Source organism: Pollachius pollachius (genome assembly GCF_949987615.1).
Source record: "Pollachius pollachius genome assembly, chromosome: 1".
Classification (NCBI taxonomy): domain Eukaryota; kingdom Metazoa; phylum Chordata; class Actinopteri; order Gadiformes; family Gadidae; genus Pollachius; species Pollachius pollachius.
Window position 1 is genome coordinate 18,435,981 of NC_136934.1, and position 16,412 is coordinate 18,452,392.

The 16,412-nt window shown below is 48.8% G+C and overlaps 1 protein-coding gene across 4 annotated transcripts in view; it reads left to right on the top strand.

The window, feature by feature from the left end:
• Positions 1–16,412, top strand: part of fgfr1a (fibroblast growth factor receptor 1a) — a 31,198-nt gene that overhangs the window by 12,499 nt on the left and 2,287 nt on the right. Inside the window, exons 5-17 of one of the 4 annotated variants that reach the window (XM_079737993.1) lie at positions 406–578; positions 1,994–2,117; positions 2,790–2,980; positions 3,574–3,724; positions 7,546–7,742; positions 8,235–8,380; positions 8,536–8,657; positions 10,031–10,141; positions 11,037–11,227; positions 11,714–11,836; positions 12,561–12,631; positions 13,031–13,168; positions 16,273–16,378. In XM_079737993.1, coding sequence (XP_079594119.1) covers positions 406–578; positions 1,994–2,117; positions 2,790–2,980; positions 3,574–3,724; positions 7,546–7,742; positions 8,235–8,380; positions 8,536–8,657; positions 10,031–10,141; positions 11,037–11,227; positions 11,714–11,836; positions 12,561–12,631; positions 13,031–13,168; positions 16,273–16,378 — 1,844 coding nt within the window. Of the gene's footprint in view, positions 1–405; positions 579–1,993; positions 2,118–2,789; positions 2,981–3,573; positions 3,725–4,743; positions 4,889–7,545; positions 7,743–8,234; positions 8,381–8,535; positions 8,658–10,030; positions 10,142–11,036; positions 11,228–11,713; positions 11,837–12,560; positions 12,632–13,030; positions 13,169–16,272; positions 16,379–16,412 lie in introns of all 4 variants that reach the window. The other 3 variants (XM_079737994.1, XM_079737995.1, XM_079737996.1) reach the window with 3 other exon arrangements.

Consider the following 16,412-nt stretch of genomic DNA (forward strand, 5'->3'; position numbering starts at 1 on the left):
ATAAAAAATGATAAGGGGTTCAGGAAATAAACGCAAAGGATATTAGTGTTTTACTTTGAGTGCTATTCTGTATGTAACACTGGGTATTCTTTAAAGGGACACGGAAATAGATTAAGTTCATAAAGTATTTGGCCTTTGTTATGAATTAAAAAGGAGTTTATATTGAAGAAGAAATAGCTGTAATAGCCATGCTGTAATAATCATACTCTAATAAACATGAAGAGAAGCTTGTCCACAGCCCTCTATGTATTTGCTTGTTGCGTGTGTAGACTAATCCTCCGTCCCGCCTCAACGGCCAGCATAAACACATTTCCTCTCCAAGTGTGAAGAGTCGCACATCTCGGACATATGTTGTTGTTGTTCTTGTAGTGTGACATCTGGCTATCCCCCCCCCCCCCCCCCCAGCAATGCCCCCCCTGTGGGCTCACCCTGAGAAGATGGCCAAGAAGCTCCACGCTGTTCCCGCCAGCAAGACGGTTAAGTTCCGCTGCCAGGCCAGCGGCAACCCCACCCCCTCGCTCAAGTGGTTCAAGAACGGCCGGGAGTTCAGGAGAGACCAGCGCATCGGAGGCTTCAAGGTGACACTCCCCTCAGGCCTTTTTAGGGAGCTGTTCCTGCAGGTCCCGTGTCTGGAGGAGCAGACCAGGATTCATCCTGCTGCTAATGCTGACACCGTTATCCTGGGAAAGACCAGACATCTCAACCCCTGCTAGGCTAGCCGGTTAACTTTAGAGGACCAGCAGACATTTCAACCACTGCTAGGCTAGCTGGTTAGCTTCAGAGGACCAGCAGACAGCTCAACCCCAGTATGCTAGCCAGTTAGCTTTATGGGTACCACCTCATATCTCACAGAGCTCTATGAAGGTCTGGTTTGAACATCACAATATGGATATAGAGTCCCACCGCTGGTCCGATAAGGAGGAGGGAGTTGGATGTTCTATGTGAGGGTGACAAGTCTTAAAACTCCTCTGACTCTCCAGAGAACTGAGGACCCTCAGAGACCTGAGATCCCTCAGACTCCTCAGAGACCTGGGGACCCTCACACTCTAGCGCTCAATGCAGTGAGCCCATCCTCTCAAGCATCTGCATTTCCCATCAGGGTCTCTGGCCGCTCCAGCCTCAGACCCCCCCCCCCCTTCCAGCTGGGTCACATTTAGGAGCTTCCTCTCAGCTGCCCTCCCCCCTGTTCTCCACCTCACCATCTGGCCACTGCAACTTGGATTTTATTTTATTTAGATTTTTTTTTAGTCTAGGTGCGGGTGCCTGTTTTGGCGGCCCTGAGACGTCCGATATCACACGCACGCGCACACGCAACAACACATACTCCCCTCTCCCCCTCCCCCACCCTTTCCTTTATGACCGGGCCTCTATTGTTCATATGGGGCTATGTGGAAAAGAGGGGGGGTTAATGTACACCACATGTATATGAAGCTGAGCACCACATACATCTGGCAATAGACAGCTGAGACACACACACACACACACACACACACACACACACACACACACACACACACACACACACACACACACACACACACACACGGCCCCCTATCCACTCCCCCTCCACCTCATATGTCGGCTCAGGGCGGGGGGGCATAAGGCTTGCTCTGTGTTTGATGTTGCCAGGGCCTCTGAGGTTTTGTTGGTTTAATCACGCTCCGCCGGTCTCGGCAGATTTATGGAAGAAACATTATAACTTGGCTCTGACAAAAAAGGAGCGCGCAACACTTTACTGCAGACATGAAGTAACCCTTGCAAGTGTGTGTGAGTGTGTGTGTGTTGGAATGCAGTAATTGAGGGGGTGGACTGAAGAATAATCTTTCACGTCTTCAGTATACTTACTTTTTATCCTTTCGGCCCAAGTGTAATTACTTTTTTTCAACAGTTCACCAGAGAAATGTGAAAGAACCTGTGCCGTTATTGTTCTTGAGATCGTTGCCCCACCAAAGAGCTTCCTTTTAAAGTCTCTGTGCGACGTTTGGACCTCTAGGTGCGTGAACACATGTGGACCATCATCATGGAGTCAGTGGTCCCCTCTGACAAGGGGAACTACACCTGTGTGGTGGAGAACCAGCACGGCAGCCTCAACCACACCTACCAGCTCGACGTCGTCGGTAAGGACAGACGGAAAAACAAGGAAACCTCATTTCCAGCTTTGAAAAGCAATGCAATGTTCCAGCAAGCTGCTTCCTCCCCGCCCAATCAGAGACCCCAGGACACGGGTCCTGATCTATGACGAGGTCTGGTAGGGTGCTCTCTATGTGACCTCACCAGACTACTAGTCCGCCCCTAGCTGTTGTTTGGACCAACAAGTGCAGTCATTTGCCATTGTGGAGCTAGTTTGGGTTTACTGATCACCCATCCCCCATCACATTTACTAGTTTGGGTTTACTGACCCCCCATCCCCCAACACACTCATTTTGAATATATCGTCTTCAAAATGACTTCAAACATTCCAAGGGTTGGTTCTAAATCTGCTTCTTGACTCTGTTTCTTGGTTAATCTCCGTAATTACGCGCAGCGTTTAGCGCTGAGGAAGCAGACACGCTCACTTCCTGTGCTCTGCATGCAGCCTGCGTCTCTGGTGACCTCACCACCGATCTGATTCTGAACGCCAGACCTCGCCTTGCAATCTCAATCCGCCATCGTAATGTGGACCAGGTTTTATAGAAACGAAGGGCATTACAACGCGTTTGTTTGTGTGAGACCACCGTGGTCTGCTTTAACAGGGCTGCGTGGTGAACCTGTGTGTGTGTGTTCTCTCTCTGCCCCCCCCCCCCCTCCAGAGCGCTCCCCCCACAGGCCCATCCTACAGGCCGGCCTGCCCGCCAATCGCACGGTGGTGGTAGGCAGCGACGTGGAGTTTGAGTGCAAGGTGTTCAGCGACCCCCAGCCCCACATCCAGTGGCTGAAGCACATCGAGGTGAACGGGAGCCGCCTGGGCCCCGACAAACAGCCCTACGTCCGGGTGCTTAAGGTAGGGGCACACCCTCCGTGGAGAAGGGGAACACAGATGTTAGACTGCTCGGGACAAACCTGCACAAAGAGTTTCTCAACCTTCGTTGATTGTTAAGAAAGACGTCTTTTTATATATTTGCTTTCCTTAAACCTTTGCTAAGAATTAAGTCAAATGACTGCTAAGAAATGTTGAGTGTTGATAGAATGCTAAGAAAGAACTCCCGAACTTGCTTTAAGTGATAAGGAACAAGGTTTATAAACTCATTGATTGCTTATGAAGCAATCAATGGTGAAATTGTGATCGCATGGTGAAAACCATGCGATCACAAGCCAAACGAGAGGCTTAATGCAGCACGTTGTTACTGATGTTGAACCCTATTCAACGAGAAATAAGAAACACAATGTTTTCTTAATTTATATGTAAGTGGACGTGGTGATTTTGCCTTGATGTTTATAAATGCTGCATGTACTGTTTACAATTTAGTGCCATCCCTGCTGAGAAGTGACCGGCTAACACAACGACAGACCATCTCATCTCTTACTGTCTCTGCCAGCGTTGATGTGATGTTGTGTCCGTGCTGCCCTGTGTTCCCCCCCCCCCCCCCCCTCTAGCATTCTGGGGTCAATAGCTCGGACACCCAGGTGCTGACGCTCTACAATGTGACTGAGGAGGAGAGCGGCGAGTATGTTTGTAAAGTGTCCAATTATATAGGCGAGGCCAATCAGTCTGCCTGGCTGACGGTCACCCGCTGGCACCCCACAGGTAAACCGGTCCGCTGGAGCGCACGCACACGCCCACACCGGGGTCACGCCCACACCGTGGCCACACCTGGCGAGTTAGGGGCCCCATGCTAGAGACAACCTGCCCATGTGGCTGTTTCTCTCCTCCCTCCCTCCCTCCATCTTGCTCTGCCTCCCTCCCCCCTCCTACCTCGTTTTTCGTCCTGACTGTAAATGACGCTATGGAAAATTCCCAGCAGAACAGTTGAAAGTGTTTAGTCGCTGGTTTATGTTGGAGTCTGTTCTCATTCCTGCCCCTTGCCGGCGCAGTGCCCACCTAATAAGGGCCTCTCTGTCTGCCATCCTGCTCCATTACTCTCGCTCTCCTACCCCGCTCACCTCTCACACACTCCCTACCTAGCTCTCTCTGTCTCTTTCTCTCTTTCTCTGCCTCTGTCTGTCTCTCTGTCTGTCTCTCTCTATGCCGCCGTCTCTGTCTTTGGCTCTCTCTCTGTCTGTCTGACTTTCTTTTTGACTGTCTCTGTCTCTCTCTATGTGCCCCCTCTTCTTCTTGTTGTCTCCCTCTCTGTCTGTCTTTCTTTCCCTTCTGTTCGTCTCCTCTGTGTATCCCTCCAATATGGCAGCTTTTAGTCCTGTTCTGCTGCGGTTCTTTCCATGCTGGCCGTCTCCTGCATGCAGAGATGGGCCCGGGGGATGTGTTCATCTGGGGCTGGAGAGCAGCGGTGGTGGGGTGAGACTGGCGGCCCGGTGTGGGGTGAGACAGGCGGCCCAATGAGGCGTCGCGCTGCCTCGGCCTAACTCCGCTTCTCCTCTTACAGGGCTTACACCCCCCCCCACATGAGGGGGGGCTCTGGGTGAAACTAACTTGTGGGCAGGTCGCTGTCGGACCCAGGAGTTCTGGGAAGGCTCTTGGTTCCCGCCCCTGTTCCCTTTCCGGTATTCCCCTCTTCTCGCCCTTTCTAACGGATGACTCTCCTTTCCCTCTCCTCTCCTCCTCTGCTCCTGGGCCTCTTGGTTCGCCTCCTCTCGGTACGTCTCCAGACCGCTGGCCTTAACACCACGGACAAGGAGATGGAAGTCCTCCAACTGAGGAATGTGTCTTTTGATGACGCTGGGGAGTATACCTGCTTGGCGGGCAATTCTATCGGGTTCTCTCATCACACTGCATGGTTGAACGTCTTTGAAGGTATTGGTGGTTCTCCCTGCGCTCCCTCGCCTCTCCACCGCCTCCTCCTCCTCCCCCTCCCCCTCCCCCCCTCCCCCTTTGCCTGGCTGTCCCCCCTCACATGGGGCAGAGCAGGGCTGTCGTTGGGAACCCCTGCTCTGCTGGGTCATGTGACAGGAAGCCAGTGCAGGGTTACCCTGAACCCCTTCCTCTCCCCCTCTCAACTTGACCTGTGCTCGGCCCAGACCCTCTGGATGGGAGAGCACGGCTCATGTTGGTTTTATTTAATCGAAACACAGGCTGCCCAACAACCCACTTGGTAACATCTCTTAGAATCCAACCTAGAGAGGGGCAGTGGAAGTCCTGTACAGGGGGGGGGGGGGGGCAATAGCCAGGTTGTTGACCTGATCACTGCCAGGTGTAGCGTGGCATTTAAGAAAAGAAGCTGATGGTTTGTTGGGCGGTTCTGCTGTGAATTTTATTCAAAACGGTGTCTCCCATTCTGCCCTTTTAATTGGTGTTTACATTGGATTTCATTCAGGGTTATTTGTAACGTTAACAGCCTTTGACAAGCGCCGCAAATGACAGATCTCTGATGTCATTTCCTGCTGTGCGCACAGCGGTCGGCTCTGATAATTGGCCCGCTGCAGTGTCTCCGAGCTGCCAGCGGGCATTTGTCCAATTATCAAGCGGCTTGTCACTCAGGGGCTGTTCACACAAGCGTGGGCCGCTTGTGTTGCCGTGTTACTTTGGGGTGTAGTGGTGGGCGGGAAGAGAGAATCCTCGGTGTGACCCCTTGGCCCTCGCTGCAGTTTGAATAAAGTAAAATCCATCTAAACATTGGTTACAGGTTGTAGTGTTGGCTAGTGAGGCATGGACTGCTTGGTCTGCATAGAAAATAGCAAACAAATATTAACTAAATTAATTGACTCTTTATTCCTTTACCTAGCTTTTCTTTTGGTCAATATATAATATACATATTACAATATAATATATAATTCATATTTGTTATAACTAATATTTCAAAGTTAATATGTTTTAAATGACGTTATTAATACAGGATGACAACAATATGTTTATTTAAAGGTGTATAGAATTAAGTGGCATCTCTAGAGGGATGGACCTGGCAGAAACGTACTGTAATATTCAAAGGTATTTTAATAAGGGATTAATTCCACTGACTGTTACCTTAGGATGAGCCTATAATGTCTACCTATTGTAAAGAGGGTCCTCTTTGACGGAGCCGCCATGTTGCACCACCGTGTTTCAGTAGAGAAGACGCGCTTCAGTCTTTTATATAATCACTATTTTCCTTGATAGCAATGAACTATGACCTTTTGAGGGGGTATTTAGTTTGTTTCGGTCTTCAACCTCTGTCTAGATGCCACTGAATCCTACTTCACCTTTAAAGATTCTGTTTTAAAAACAGTGAGCTACTTATTTTGTTGCAACCAACATGAAGTTGCAACAAAATGTAAATAGTATAATTTTTTTTCCTTTTACCTTGTATTCATATATATATATTAGTATTTATTTATATATAACAACTTTGTGAAGACAACCTTACCAAGGGGCACACCCGATTCTTTCTATACTAAAAAAAGCTACACCTTGAGGATAATGCAAATAAATGTTGGTGATTTCACCTAATGGGAGGAAAAAAACATTCTGGATTCGATACTTAAACTGATTTCAAAAAAATAATTCTTATTTTTATTTATTCCAAATACAATATATACAATATGGATCTTGTGACAAGCATTGTAGTCATGATGACGTAAACACACTCTTTTTAAGAAACAAAATATATATATATATTTTATTATGTTAAAGGGTTTCAGAATGGGACATTTGTTAGGCAAATTGTCTGAGCTGTAGTAGTATAGCTTGCTATGTAAGAGAATGGTCGATACTATTCATTTAGTTATATTATTATGTTTGTGTGGATGTTTGTTGTTGGGTGTGTACCTCCGACACAGAACACCAGAGCCATTGCACATCTTTGGATGATTTATTGTTTGTGTTACCGTTAGTGACAGTCTGTCGAGCTTTCAGCTGACCTCTGATTCACACCGCTAGCTTTCAGCACAGAGAACGCTTCTTCTGTCCCCCGTACCGCGTGTGTCTATGGCTCTGGTCTTCTTAGTGTGTGTGTGTGTGTGTGTGTGTGTGTGTGTGTGTGTGTGTGTGTGTGTGTGTGTGTGTGTGTGTGTGTGTGTGTGTGTGTGTGTGTGTGTGTGTGTGTGTGGTTTTCTTGGCGTGTGTTTATAGTGTGTATGGTTTTCTTACCATGGATTATAGTGTGTGGGTGGTTTTCTTGGCGTGTGTTATAGTGAGTGTGGTTTTCTTAGCGCGTGTTATAGTGAGTGTGTGTGGTTTTCTTAGCGCGTGTTATAGTGAGTGTGTGTGGTTTTCTTAGCGCGTGTTATAGTGAGTGTGTGTGGTTTTCTTAGCGCGTGTTATAGTGAGTGTGTGTGGTTTTCTTAGCGCGTGTTATAGTGAGTGTGTGTGGTTTTCTTAGCGCGTGTTATAGTGAGTGTTTTTGGTTTTCTTAGCGCGTGTTATAGTGAGTGTGTGTGGTTCACTTAGCTTGTGTTCTCGTGTGTGTGGTTTTATTGTGAAGGCATTTCATAGCTGTCTGCAATGCTGACCCCTGCCTCTCCCCCTCCCCCCCACAGCGGTTCCCCACTACCCCCCCGCCAACCACACCTACCTGGAGGTGGTGATCTACTGCGTGGGCTTCTTCATCATCGCTGTGATGGTGGCCACGGTGGTGCTCTTCAAGATGCGCACCACCTCCAAGAAGAGCGACTTCAGCGGGCAGCTGGCCGTCCACAAGCTGGCTAAGAGCATCCCGCTGCGCAGACAGGTAACAGAAAGTAGATAGGGGGTTTGCAAACCTACTTTCTTCTCACCCCCCTCTTCCTGTCTCCCTCCCTCCCTGTGCATCGTTTCTGAAAACCGTTGTACAAACATTTTGGTTTTATGGGGTATGTTTCCATGGGAGTGTACCTGGAAGTCTGCACGGTAGCTAGGTTTGAATGAACCTTTATTCGTAGGGCTTCCCGATTCATTGCGAATCTCTGAGTTGGGTTGTGGCAGGTAGGTCAACCAGGTGGGTATGGCTATTACATTATACATATTAACTTGTCATTGCTCAAATGTTTTGCCAGTTTTACATCTCGTAAGCAGACTTCTTGTATCTTTCACATTGGAAACCTTTCTAAGACTAAAGACATGATTCTAGAGTACCCGCCCCCTTCACCTCCATATGCCCCTCCCTCTTCTGCCTGTCACTCTAATAAGCCCCTCCTCTTGCGGTGCGGCCTCCCCGAACAGGAAGTAATGTGCGTGTTCCTTCCTGCAGGTGTCTGTGGACTCCAGCTCCTCCATCCACTCGGGGGTCATGCTGGTGCGGCCCTCCCGTCTCTCCTCCAGCGGCTCCCCCATGCTGTCGGGGGTCTCCGAGTACGAGCTGCCCCAGGACCCCCGCTGGGAACTGTCCCGCGAAAGGTGCGTACCGGCGGGAGGTGGCGAGGCATCACCACACCTGAGGAAGCCGCTGTAGATCCATTCTGATTGGACGGGAACAAGATGTGATCCAAGGGTCAGTCCTGCAGTCCCCTGTAACCCCCTCCCCTTCTTCCCCCTCTGTCTGCCCCATACAGGCTGGTGATGGGCAAGCGTCTGGGGGAGGGCTGCTTCGGCCAGGTGGTGATGGGAGAGGCCCTGGGCCTGGACAAGGAGAAGCCCAACCGTGTCACCAAGGTGGCCGTCAAGATGCTGAAGTGTAAGTGCTGAGCTGCGGCTACTTGTGTTCACTAGCGGAGATGGATGAGCTTTTTGCTGTTGAAAATAAACTATGGTGTTACATTAGGTGCGACGTATTCTGTTGTTCTTTGCAGGCTGTTTTTCTATGTCTGCTATAGCTGGATATCGTGTGCCTTGTCTCTTATCTAATGTAAGCCGTGTAAAAACATCCTCTTCTGTCGCACTGTTTGATGGGTGAAGCTGAGTGGAATGAGAGTTTGTAAAGTACTCAGTTTTAGGGTCTTGGTGACGACTCAAGTGATTCAGCGGTGACCAAAATCCATCCTCACACATAATTGAGTCAAATAACGAGAATATTCCAAAAACAATGTCTCTCAGTTGGGAGTCCCCAGATGTGGCAGTGGTGCCCTAAGAGGGGCCTGCTGGAATCTGAGAGCGCTTGACATTTAATACGAGGGGAAAAGCGTTCCTGAGCTCCGCCACGCAGGGGGAGGGATTTTTTATGAGGCCACTGCCTTTTGAGTGGCTGCTACTGGGGGGTCGGGTTTCAGCAGCGCCACCTGAGCAGATCGGGAGGAGGTCTCCTGGAGAGACGTAGCTGGGTCATACACGCTGGCTTCATCACATTAAGAAGCCCTCTTCTCTGCTTGGGGACTTTGGTTCTGGGGTTTGAATGTTTATCTGATTGTAAGTGATGGACACCAGGATCATAAAACGTAGTATATTGTAGCAAAGTCAATTACTACACGCGACCTAGATGTCTGCCACACTCCACCTAGGTGACTTTCTGGGCTCCTCCAAACATGGGACACAGGGGGAGGGGGTTAAATCTGGTTTATTGCAATGGTGTGGAAATGAACATGGCAAGGGTGCTCCACTGCCATCCAGGAGATCTCCTTGAGTGTGTGTTGTGATGGCTGGTTTAACCTGTGCACACTGATTACTCAATGTACAGCAGGTGTGCAGCCTCACCCAGCCCCAGAGTCAAATAAGACTCAGCCAGGTGAGGCTGGTTAAACCAGCCATCATCCACACACACTCCCAAGTATGTTAATACTTATCTCAAAATGAGCTCAGCCTTGGAAAGTCTGTGCAGCGCTGAATCCTGCCCCCCCCCTCCCTTGGTTTTTTATCGATAGTCAACAAAATCCTTAAAGTCCTCAACTCCCTCACTTCATCGTCGTTTGGTCACGCAGCCAGGCGGGTAATATACTCCTCCCATGAAATCCGCTTGAAGGAAGTCAATAGACTTAAGTTGGGTTCCATTGCAATGACTTTGTTGATGCCATAATTTGATGATGCTTAAGGCAAACCCTGACGACTCTTGATACCGTGTGGGTCTGTGTTGTCCATCAGCTAAAGTTCTGCACTTCTCCTCCCCTCTGTGTGCAGCGGACGCCACCGAGAAGGACCTGTCGGACCTCATCTCGGAGATGGAGATGATGAAGATCATCGGCAAGCACAAGAACATCATCAACCTGCTGGGAGCCTGCACGCAGGACGGTGAGTGATAAGCTAGGGACGGAGAGGCCCACTCCCGCGTTTACCCCCGTGTGTGTGCGTGACCTTTGGAAACTCCTCTCCTGAAAAGGACAGCGGAGAAGGCGCTGGCGTCAGGCCTTGGTGCACATGGCATGTTCGCAAAGCCAGCTCCTGATTCCCAGCACTTGTACTAAACACATGTTTAGACCATGAGCCTTCTGGCAGCCAGCATCTAAGCTCTGGGGTTTGATGATGAACACAGCTGCTTCCAGGGCTCCCATATCTCTGAAATCATCCCTGACAAGGCCTGGCACTGTTCTCCAGGCCCGGGCTGCCGGGGGGGGGGGGGGGGGCGGGGGCGGGGGCGACTGACCTCCAGTGAACCTCCCGTCCACCCGGCACTATTGACCACATTCCTCCAGGCCTTATCTGCTGTCTGCATTGAAAAATCTTATCTAGAGTAAACAGCCCTGTGGCGTTGGTCACGCTTTTCACCGCAGAGTATCAATGAGCAGGGCTGTGAGGGTTCGCGTTTGAGTCTGTCTGTTTGGAACCCTGCAGTCGTGCGGCGTCGCCGTGCGCTACGGAGCAGGGCGCTCTGACTTAGTGTTCCCTCGCTGCGCTCTGAAGGCAGCGAGGCCGCCCGACTCACATTCAGATGGAGGTCTTCAGCAGATGTTCTGTCCAGGGACTAACCTGAAGAGATGGAAAAGAAATCATAAAATAACCCTAACCTATCCCAGCGGGATGGATATTCTACACACCTACCTGATATCAAATTATAATAGTGTATAAAGTATCCATCTTAAAGTCAGCGAATAAACAAATGCAGGGGCACTGTCGGGGGTCTCTAGAGGAAATGATCATCAGTGTGTAGATTGACTCCCCTGCCCTAACGGACCCCCCCTGTCTGCAGGCCCGCTGTACGTGATCGTTGAGTTTGCGTCCAAGGGGAACCTCAGGGAGTACCTGAGGGCCCGGCGGCCCCCCGGCATGGAGTACTGCTACAACCCGGACCAGGTGCCTGTGGAGAACATGTCCATCAAGGACCTGGTCTCCTGCGCCTACCAGGTGGCCCGCGGCATGGAGTACCTGTCCTCCAAGAAGGTACAACCCCCCCCCATGTCATGTCCCAACACCTCACCCTAGAATAATACTGTCCCAGTACATCCCACTATAATAATACTGTCCCAGTACATCCCACTATAATAATACTGTCCCAGTACATCCCACTAAAATAATACTGTCCCAGTACATCCCACTATAATAATACTGTCCCAGTTCATCCCACTGGAATAATACTGTCCCAGTACATCCCACTATAATAATACTGTCCCAGTACATCCCACTAAAATAATACTGTCCCAGTACATCCCACTATAATAATACTGTCCCAGTACATCCCACTAAAATAATACTGTCCCAGTACATCCCACTATAATAATACTGTCCCAGTTCATCCCACTAAAATAATACTGTCCCAGTACATCCCACTATAATAATACTGTCCCAGTACGTCCCACCAGTGACATCCCACTATTGATTCACGCCATTAAAGATTGTGTGTGTGTGTGTGTGTTTGTGCGTGCGCAGTGTATCCACAGGGATCTGGCTGCTCGTAACGTCTTGGTAACCGACGACAACGTGATGAAGATCGCAGACTTTGGCCTGGCCCGCGACATCCACCACATCGACTACTACAAGAAGACCACCAACGTGAGCTGACCCCTCTCTGACCCCCCCTACTGACCAAGTGATCAGCAAGGACTCCACACGTGAGTCCCTGGGACCGTCTCGGTCCCCGGGACAGGCTGGAACACTACTCTTGTATCAGCCCATCTGATCCTGTCCACTGTTAGTGTGCGATCAGATGTACAATATTTGGTGTTTCCTCCAATTCATCTTGACCATGAAGGTCTGAAATATACTTGATGGCATGGATGACTCAAGTCTTCGGATCAAGTCAGGCTACAAAGAGAAATAGATGAGTGGAAATGTACAGCTTGATGTAGATCAAGCTTGCTTAACTACAGCGCCATAAGTCATCACATTCATTACAAGAAATGAAACAGGGTTTTGTTGATCGCGTTACCAACGGTGTGTTGTTATGCTTTTTTCTATCAATTTAAGCCCTGTTCCTTAAAAGTATGAATGGGATATGAAGCTAGAATCCCTAAAAGGGATCTCTGTTCCACAAATGTATTTGTGAGGTATTGGTTTAACGCCCCAAAGAATCCTTAGGGTCTACGTGGTTTGTATGAAGCTCCACATCTTCACCGTCCTTTAGTAGGCCTGCTGTCTGAAGCTTCTCATACTGCTGGTCCCTAGAAGCTACAAAACCCTTCAGTAAAACTCTGAGGATATGGAGGGAAGCTGCCGTGCAGAAGTTTTCGGCCGTGCTGGTCCACGATCTTCTGACTTGTCGTTGTTTATCTCCCAGGGCCGCCTGCCAGTCAAGTGGATGGCACCTGAAGCCCTGTTCGACCGCATCTACACCCACCAGAGTGATGTGTGAGTCTCCAGCACCGTAACACACTCGCAGTAACACACTAAACGTAACACACTGACGGCAACACACTGACAGTCACACACCAACCATCACACAGTCACACACACACACACACACACACACACCGACAGTCACACACTCACAGTAACACACTAACAGTAACACACTACTCGTAATGAGAATAATACAATGTACTTTGCACTTTTCCAAAATAACTTGCATCACAAAGTTGGGGGTCCAGTAACAGAGACTTAAAATTCACTATTGTTGAAGTACAACAGAGAAATCCAACCCATATCCCCGCCCAGCCCCTAGCATGAGGAGCTCTGCCTGTGGTATGAGTCCAGAACCTGGTCGACTCCACTGTGTCTCTGTTTGAAATTTGACCGTCTGTTGGGCAGCTGGTCGTTTGGCGTGCTGCTGTGGGAGATCTTCACCCTGGGGGGCTCCCCCTACCCTGGGGTACCCGTGGAGGAGCTCTTCAAGCTGCTGAAGGACGGGCACCGCATGGACAAGCCCTCCACCTGCACGCACCAACTGTAAGGCCGCGCTACACCACCTCACACCACCTACACCACCTCACACCACCTACACCACCTCACACCACTTACACCACCTACACCACCTCACACCACCTACACCACCTACACCACCTACACCACCTCACACCACCTACACCACCTACACCACCTCACACCACCTACACCACCTACACCACCTCACACCACCTACACCACCTCACACCACCTACACCACCTCACACCACCTCACACCACCTACACCACCTACACCACCTACACCACCTCACACCACCTCACACCACCTACACCACCTACACCACCTACACCACCTCACACCACCTACACCACCTACACCACCTCACACCACCTCACACCACCTACACCACCTCACACCACCTACACCACCTACACCACCTCACACCACCTACACCACCTCACACCACCTACACCACCTCACACCATCTACACCACCTCACACCACTTACACCACCTCACACCACCTACACCACCTACACCACCTCACACCACCTCACACCACCTCATTGGGATGAGTGGCTCTTGCATTAACATTTAGGGCATTTAGCAGACGGCTTTTATCCAAAGCCAGTACCGAAGAAAGAGAAACAACATACCGCTGTTGGTACAGTACGGATGTTCATAGAACCAAGTGCCAAGTACTTACAATTGCTGGGTTAACCCCTTCCCCGTACAGAACAAAGATAGCTAGGATAAGATGCTACACAATGCTATGTACCAGGGGCGTTGCTAGACCAAGAGCTTTACTGGGGCACAGGCCCCCTAACTCCCAATGCACTAATGTGCGCACAATATGGAATAGATGGCTACAGAAGGGTATGTACAAGCTTCAAAATCCTTATTGTCACTGTCATACTGTGGGCTATATTAAGGCACTGGTAAAGGTAAAGAATCAAAGATGATTTACAAACAATAAGATTGCAACCAATTAAGATAAGAAAGAGAAGATTATTAGCTACCTCAACCTCAATCCACATTTAAAATAAGTATTTCAGGAAAATAAAGTAACTAACAAACAAATAAAAAGAAATGTCTCTTCATGACCTACACCTCTTTATGACCTTCACCTTTTTATCTAAAGCAGTATTATGCAGGATGCTCCTTTTAAGGAAAGTTGTGCCTTAGGCTAACAAACTCTACTACTCTACTACTACTAAACTCTACTATACTTATTAACAAGCTGTGTGGAAACAGCATAAGTTTGGCAGAACGACATGGACTAAAAATATATCTCTCCTAGGTCACAGATATCCTCCTCTATATTCTGAATAGTTTTACGTCCAGCCCCCATCATGTCCTCATCCGATTTTTGCCTGTCTCTCTCCTCCTCCTCCCCCTGCCTGGCCCTGGACTGCCCAGCCTGTGCTCTTTCTCCCCTCTCTCCTCCTCCTCTTCCTTCTTCTCCTCCTCCTCCTCCATGCCCCTCAATTAGTTTAGCAGCCACTAGCCAGCAACATCCACATAGGCCTAAGTATACTCACTGCATGTATTTCATAGGCTTTCCTTCTTATCAACAGGGAAGCTTACTTTTTTCAGTACAGACAAAACTGAATAGGCAAAATTGATATGGCAAAATTGATAAATACAGTACCACCATTAACCAGTCAGATAGCCTATTACAGGTTGTTATTTTAAAGGATAAAACTATTGAATTTACTGTAGGGTCCTATAGTCATCTTGGCAATACTGCAGTTCTTTGTAGCTTAAATACTAAGCCTTCATACTGACCTTTAGTGACTTTTAATATAGCCCAATCTGATTTTGTAGATTATAGGCTACATTTTCAAATGCAGTAAACTTATTTAAGTTTGCTATTAAACCATTAATCAAATCACAGCTCATCAAACTAGCAATTGTTGGCTATTACCAGCATAAATATTAATGTTAACGTTAATGTGGACAATTATCATACCTCCTTCGTCCTGCTCATATCTCCTCACTGCTCCTCTACCTCTGCTTCTGTTCATGAAGAATTTCCTGATGTCCATCTGAATCACTTTTCAGAAGGCTAATGTTCAGGACAGCTTCACAAAACAAATCCCTAAACTTTTACAGTGCTCTCAAGTTTTGAAGACAGGCAATTATTCATTCATTATTCATTTTCTGTGTGTGTGTGTGTGTGTGTGTGTGTGTGTGTGTAAGAGAGAGCAGGCTGGAAAACTATCTAGCTGCTAAATTAAGGCTACAGACGCTCAGTATTGAAAAACTGATGCTAATTATGTGGGCAACATTCTCTAACAGCAAGCAAGTTGTCATTGTTTGTGTCAAACAAGTTGTGAATTTGTTGTAAAATTAAAACAGGGGATGACTTACTTTGTTTTGATGTTTCCAGCTCCCGTGGTTTCCACTGTGTTTATAACGTAACATTAAGAAGAATCACATGAACGATTCCAGAATAACTATGCTTTTTTCATTGGTTGTTGTGTTAAATCTTACATAGATACAGTAGTGCTATTTTCTGATTGGCTATCATGTAGCCCTTTTCTTTTTTTGATTGGCTGGTAAGTGGCAGGCTCGACGTAGGACTCCAAGGTAGCAGGAGATGCTCTTGATGAATCCTGCCGGTTCCATAGAGAGAGCGGCGCTACTGCAGATTAATTTAATAATCGTCACTTGAATTTTACTGGGGCACTGGAGACTTTTACTGGGGCTCGTGCCCCAGTAAAAGGGGCTGACAACGCCTCTGCTATTTACTATTTTTCAGTCCAAGGACAGTGTGTAAGAGGGGGTTTGGGGGCTATGCAGTCTAGGTGAACTCTGAACAAGTGAGTCTTGAGTCTCTTGCGGAAGCTGGTGAGCAAATCAGCGGCCATGACACCGGCAGGGAGCTCGTTCCACCAGTGCTGTTAGATTCTTAATTCCTGACACAAGCCCACACCCTGACCCAGCAGCCATCATCTCTCACACTAGGATGTAGTATTTGACACAAGTTGGCACATTAACGCATGCCCATGAGATCATTGAGGCTGCCGGGGGAACGGCTAGTGCGATCTTGGCTTGTTCCGACTGTGAAACTTCCTGCTCTAAATGTTTCTCCTCCTGCCCCCGCCCCCACCTCCGCCCCCTCCCTTACCTCCCACCTGCAGGGACATGATGATGAGGGACTGCTGGAACGCCGTACCTTCTCACAGACCCACCTTCAAGCAGCTGGTGGAGGACCTGGACCGGTGCCTGGCCATGACCTCCAACCAGGTCGGTCCTGCTGCCCCTGCGGCCTCTCCCTGTC